The 5922-nt window shown below is 44.6% G+C and overlaps 1 protein-coding gene across 1 annotated transcript in view; it reads right to left on the reverse strand.

The window, feature by feature from the left end:
* LOC106816847 (thioredoxin-related transmembrane protein 2-A-like) overlaps positions 1–5404 on the reverse strand; it is an 11410-nt gene extending 6006 nt beyond the window's left edge. The window contains exons 1-2 of the mRNA XM_014821486.1: positions 5349–5404; positions 5045–5158 (exon numbers count right to left, since the gene is read on the reverse strand). Coding sequence (XP_014676972.1) covers positions 5045–5126 — 82 coding nt within the window. The 5' untranslated portion in view covers positions 5127–5158; positions 5349–5404. The remainder of the gene's footprint in view (positions 1–5044; positions 5159–5348) is intronic.
* Between the last annotated feature and the right edge of the window lie 518 nt (positions 5405–5922).

Here is a 5922-nt window from a genome sequence, read left to right on the forward strand (position 1 = left end):
GGGGGTATTGTCTTTCTAACAACTACTGTAGTGTACTGACTGTTCATTCTCAGTCTCACCCAATCCAAAGCGCATTCCTCCTCTGCATGTGGGAACAGGATAACGCACGTCGGATGTGTCAATCTCAATACATAATATATTACGCCGAGCAATATATTGCCGACGTAATGAAACGTAAGCAGCCGTTTCAACTCCTGTAAATTAAATTTCATGATGAACTCCTAATGTGTTGTAGGCGCGTAAAACTACAAATTAACAGCAACTCTAACAGTAACACTGGCTCACTAAATCACACACAACATGCCCATTCTAGATGTTAGACCGTGGCTCCACCTAGTGTGAATATTGCGACTACATATAATATATCTCTTTAAATTTTTAGTAAGTTTATCTCAATTTACTAATATTAAACAAACACAATTAACTAAATTAACTAATTTAACACAATTAACTAAATTTACTAATATTAAACAAATTAAACCATTTTTGTCTGGTCCTTCATGGGTACACTGACATGTTTTGGATAATGTTGAAGCTCAAGTGAACATTACATAGATAAGCAAATTAGATGCAATATAACATATTATACTTTATTAACATGAAAAATGTATACAATCATAATGCTAAAAAGTTACCCAAATAACAAACAGCAGAATGTAATAATGAATTGCTGCATCAGTAAACAGAGAGTTGGCACCATTACAGGAAAATCTTTGGCACTATACTCGAAAACATCGTCAAGTTATCGTAAAAAAGTTTGTAATCCCACCGTAAGGTTCACAAAATACGCATCCCTCTCCATCTCATATAACATATATACATGACTTACACATCTCTCTTTTCCCTTTACTCGACAAATAAATATGTGTATAAACGTGTACGTATGTGTATTATATATCTATCTCTGTCATTATTCACCCCTACACATACATATACATACAACCGTATACACACACATATATATATATATATATATATATATATAGCGCTCTCGAATTAAAGCACGACCGTTCACACGAATAACTACTGTTTACTACGTGTGTGTGTGTGTAACAGCAGCTGCTGGGTGTGCAGCAGCGTCAGCATCCCAACACGGGCGTTCACTCCTGCTGAGAGGGTCTATGTCACCCGTAGTAACCCACCCTACTCTTGTGCTGGGTGACATTACTGAATATATAGTGTATGCCTAGCCTCATCCGTGTAGCCTCGAAGATCTCACTGCCTGTAGCAGGAGCAGGGCAGTAGGCTAAGCAAATTCCTAGGGGGGGGGGCAGTGGCAGACCCAGGATTTCAAGGAGGGGGTGAGAAACAGGTGGGGGGTCTGGGGGTCCTCCGACAGAAAATTTTGAAAATGTAGATCGCAGGAGATGGTATTTGAGGCACTTTGGAGTACATGTACAGCCTTCATTCTGACTACGACAATTCTCTTTTAGTAGAACAATTTATTTTTTAAATTTTGCTCCAAAATCCGCAGGCTACGGCCCTGAGGAGGGAAGCTAGGGCTACACAGGTAGAGCTAGTACATGCCGTTTGCTCTTCCTGTAGTGAAGCGAAGGGCTATATTTCTAGAGCTAGGGTATGCCTAGCAGTTCTCAGAGATGTACGGCCTAGGAAACAAGTGCCTTCCGCAATAACAAATCTGAGATCGAGCTGGTGGATTTCTTGATAGATATGAATAGCCAAGACCCTGAAGTAAATCCTTGTAGCTTTTCATGTCTCCTAAATGAGACCTGGTCAACATGAGACCTGGTGAGAAATGGTCCCAAACCAGAGGACCAAAGGAATAAAGGCAGGATTGTGCTGCCTAGTTTACAACCAGTTCTTGATCGAGGGTAGCTCTAGAACTATAGCCCTTCGCTCCGCCACAGGCAGTGCCACAGGCCTGTGGCGGAGCAAAGGGCTATAGTTCTACAGCTAGACGGACATGCGGCCGGGTTAATGCGCGCTTCTAGCATGAATACGCTGCCCCTTTTTGTCCTCTTAGACAGACAGATTAACCGAATTCGCTCTGAAACGCAACTCCGTGAAAATGGGGCGGTTTCCAAGCGACATTTCGTGATCGACGCCTAGAGGCCATCTCCAAACGGTCGAGAACTGCTCGTGGGGGTCGCGCGCCTCAAGGTTAAGACGTAGTCGCTGCTACAAGAAAGGCCAAGAGATGCTGTCAATCACCGACCACATGCTCGCTCATTGGCCGCTAGGGGATGACGTCAATCACACGTTTTTACGAACACGGCCGAGCGAGAGATTGCAGCCCCCCTCCACCCCCGCGCTGCCCGTGGCGACGGTGCGAGTTTTTACACGTAGCGCCCGAGGGAGAGAGAGAGCGAGAGATAGTTTTTGCGCAGCGGGTGGCATGCCACGCGGTCGCACTTTTGACACGCAGCGCAAGAGCGAGCGAGAGAGAGAGAGAGAGACCGTGGGGAGTGGGAGAAAGAGAGAGAGAAAGAGGAAGAGAGAGAGAAAGAGGGTTAGAAGACAATGTATAGACAATGAGTCGCACAGCGTCGTTGGGCTAGAATATGTGAACCTAGAAAACCGCAAACCTAGAAAACCTTGCACGCATAATGATGCTCCCAGCAAAAACATGAGCCAGCAGCCGCCGCGGCGCCTGGCTGCCAGCCTGACTCGCGGCTCGCGGAGTGTTTGCCCCGCTTATCTTTAAGCGGCGCAAACAACATAACATTCTCGGTGAACGATGTAAGGACATGCCATTCTCTCTCTCTCGTCACTAGTCTTGCGCTCCTGGTTCCTGGCTGCGGCAGCATTGATGCATGTATATAGATACCTTATTGATATCTAGCGCATACTACAGCAAACGAATACACGCAGGGTGAGGAGACCGTGTAAAGGGCATGAAATGACTAGGTGACAATTGTTAGTCACGGCGGGTGACAATATGTGCCAGATAAGGTACGCAAATACGGCCGGTGACGGGACGACGGCGAGGATGTCGAAACGCGGGTCAATCTATAAGTATAATCGGAAAGGCCCCCCCCCTCAAGGCTGACGTAGCCGAGCCGGTGTACGTACGTGTGACAAAAACAGCGCGATGTTACGCTGCCCGCTATGCGGATTCGAGCGCCCGCCCTCCTTCGGCGCACAAATCCGTATAGCGGGCAGCGTGAGATGCTACATACAACACCCCGCGATCGCGTGCGCCCAGCTGCCGCGGAAGTGCGCGGCTTAACCGCTCTCGGCGGTCGGGGAACAACGCATCTTTTGCGCAACGCAATCTTGTACCCGGTCTCTCTGGATCCAGCCAGGGATCCTGATACTGTTACTGGTAGGCTACAGCGGTTCAAGGATAGAGATGTTTATCACGGGACATGCTCTCTATCCTTGAGCCGGCTACGGACTACACTGTCTGTAGTCTCCGACTCTCTGTACTGTAGTCTGTAGAGTGTACTCATATAATTGGATTACTCGACTTTTTTACATTTAAATGTGAATCTTGTTTGTCTGTGTCTGTGTGTGTGAGGGGGCGGGGGTATTGTCTTTCTAACAACTACTGTAGTGTAATGTGTGTGTGTGTATGTGTGTGCGGGGGCGGCATCATGTAAGGTTAGTGAAGCACAAAGACTAGCCGTGCGTGCGCGCGTGTGACTGTGTGTGTGTGTGTGTGTGTGCGTGCGTGAGTGCATGTGTTCATGTCCGTGCATGCGCCATCGTGTTAACACGTGTGCACGCTGCGTTTATGCGTGTGCGTGTGTTTCCAGTAGAATGGTTCTACTCTTCATATAGTTATTATTATTATTATTATTATTATTATTTCCAAAGTGGATCACGGCATTAGCCGGTGACTTCTGGGTTGACCGTGTCCCAACCTGAGACATAGGGATTCAATCAAGAATTTTTCGCAGGATGTGTGCTGTTCCCAGTAGTGCGATTTTCTGCACTTGTTGGGCAGTGTGGTGGCCAGGGAGTTCCTTAAGGTTCTTCTCAAACCCATTCTTGATAGAGCCAAGGGCTCCAACCACCACTGGTACAATTCTCGTCTTAGTATTCCACATCCTCCTAATTTCGATCTCCAGATCTTTGTACTTGGTGAGTTTGTCGCTTTCCTTCACCATTTATCATTATTATTATTATTATTATTATTATTATTATTATTATTATTATTGGTGTTATTAGTAGTAACAGGGTGTGTCTAGTCAGCGGCGGCGGCGGCTGGGATAATTACCGAGCTTTGTCAACTGTCCCATAGATGGCCTCGGGGTTGCCGTAGTACGCCGGGATGCGTCGCACTGAGAGACTCGACAGCTTGACACTAGGTGGCGTGCTCGGTCGCGCCTCGGGCACGCGCACGACATCGCTGTTCATCTGCAAGCCGGTTAATTAGTTGTTTAATTAGATGTTTAATTAACTCATTTCTACTTGAATATTACATTATTATTATTATAATAAGACAAGTGCCGCAGAGCGACAGCGCTCAACTGACGTGTACTGTAGCCAGGTATTCTTCTGATAAACTCACTGGCAACCGAATCAAGTGCGCCCTCCTGCCACCGCGTTCGCGCTCGGAGCATATATCTAGGATACTACCAATACAGATCTAATAGCAAAAGCAGTTCAGGCCTTTGTTAACGGTCAACAAATCTATGTTTAACCCTCCTCGTGAGGGTCAAAAGATTATCAGAGACTTACTCTTCGCACGTCAGCGGAAAGTAGATTTCATGGTCCTTTCAATAAACTAATAAAAACGGTAGGTCAGCGCTGAAACCAAAACGTTTTGCACTTGGTCCGTTAGACCATGTCCTCAGAAAATGTCTGATATCTGACCTTTCCCCCACTGCCCTTTGACCTGTGACCCCGAATTTCACGCTGGTGATGGGTTTCCTCCCCATCACACTATATACATTGAATATTAAGAGCGTAGCTCGAGCATGTTTATTGAAGTCACACTCCTTCCCTATAATCTACTTCTGCTATGATAGAATATTTATTGTTATGCAACTAAGGCTTATATAAACACAATAATTACTTGATTAAGTGAATAATTATAAGGTATTTAGAATCATGTAAAATCAAATGGATATCTTACCGATACATATTATCCCGTACATGATCGAGTACTTTGGATCTTGTCTAAAGAAGAGTATCAAATGTACCACCTTGCTGTACATACATGTGTTGCTAATGTATGCGATCCAGTTTGCTACAGAAAAAAAATAACCATAATATATATTATAGTGTTAAGAAATGCAAATATTTAAGGTAACCAAACAGACGTGACTTACATACACAGTATTTGCCATTTTTTTAAAGTACTTCTGTTTTGTAAATAAATAAGCATATTACTGTACAGATATATTGCTTAATTATAGATGCAGATAGTGAACACTCACGTTGCTTCTTATTTTTATATGTGACGATGACAGCCAGGAAAAATACTATCTGCCACTCCGTCTGAAAATAATTTACATAGAAGCACGGATTAGTGTGTGTAATACTGGAATTTATTGAGAATTCTAAATTCATGAGTGAAGAGCAGCTAGGTTATGGAATACTGATATTTGAATTGCTTTGAAGAGTATAAATGAGATCGTAACAGGTTAAATGTTGTCGAAGGTTGGTGTATGCCCGAAGATATGGTCTTACATTATTCTATAATAGGCGCATCGGTTTCGCAACCTTCCTTGGACTCCCACCGTACCCCTAATTTTTTACGCTCTCCTGTACCCTTTCGCCTCACCATAACAAATGAGAACCAACACTGTGCGAATTTGAACGTGACACACTCGAAGACCATCGACTTGTTAGCACTGTCGATAGAGATGGCTGAATCACCCGCTGATTATTATATAGCACTACTTTCTTATTTAATTGTCTAATAGGCTTCCGCAGGTACCCCCCCGTGTGTGTTTGCTGTTCCCGCCATGGGGTACTAGTACCACCGGTTGGGAACGCCAGGGATGTAGT

This window comes from Priapulus caudatus, unplaced genomic scaffold (assembly GCF_000485595.1).
Source record: "Priapulus caudatus unplaced genomic scaffold, Priapulus_caudatus-5.0.1 Scaffold1505, whole genome shotgun sequence".
Taxonomy (NCBI): Eukaryota; Metazoa; Priapulida; class Priapulimorpha; order Priapulimorphida; family Priapulidae; genus Priapulus; species Priapulus caudatus.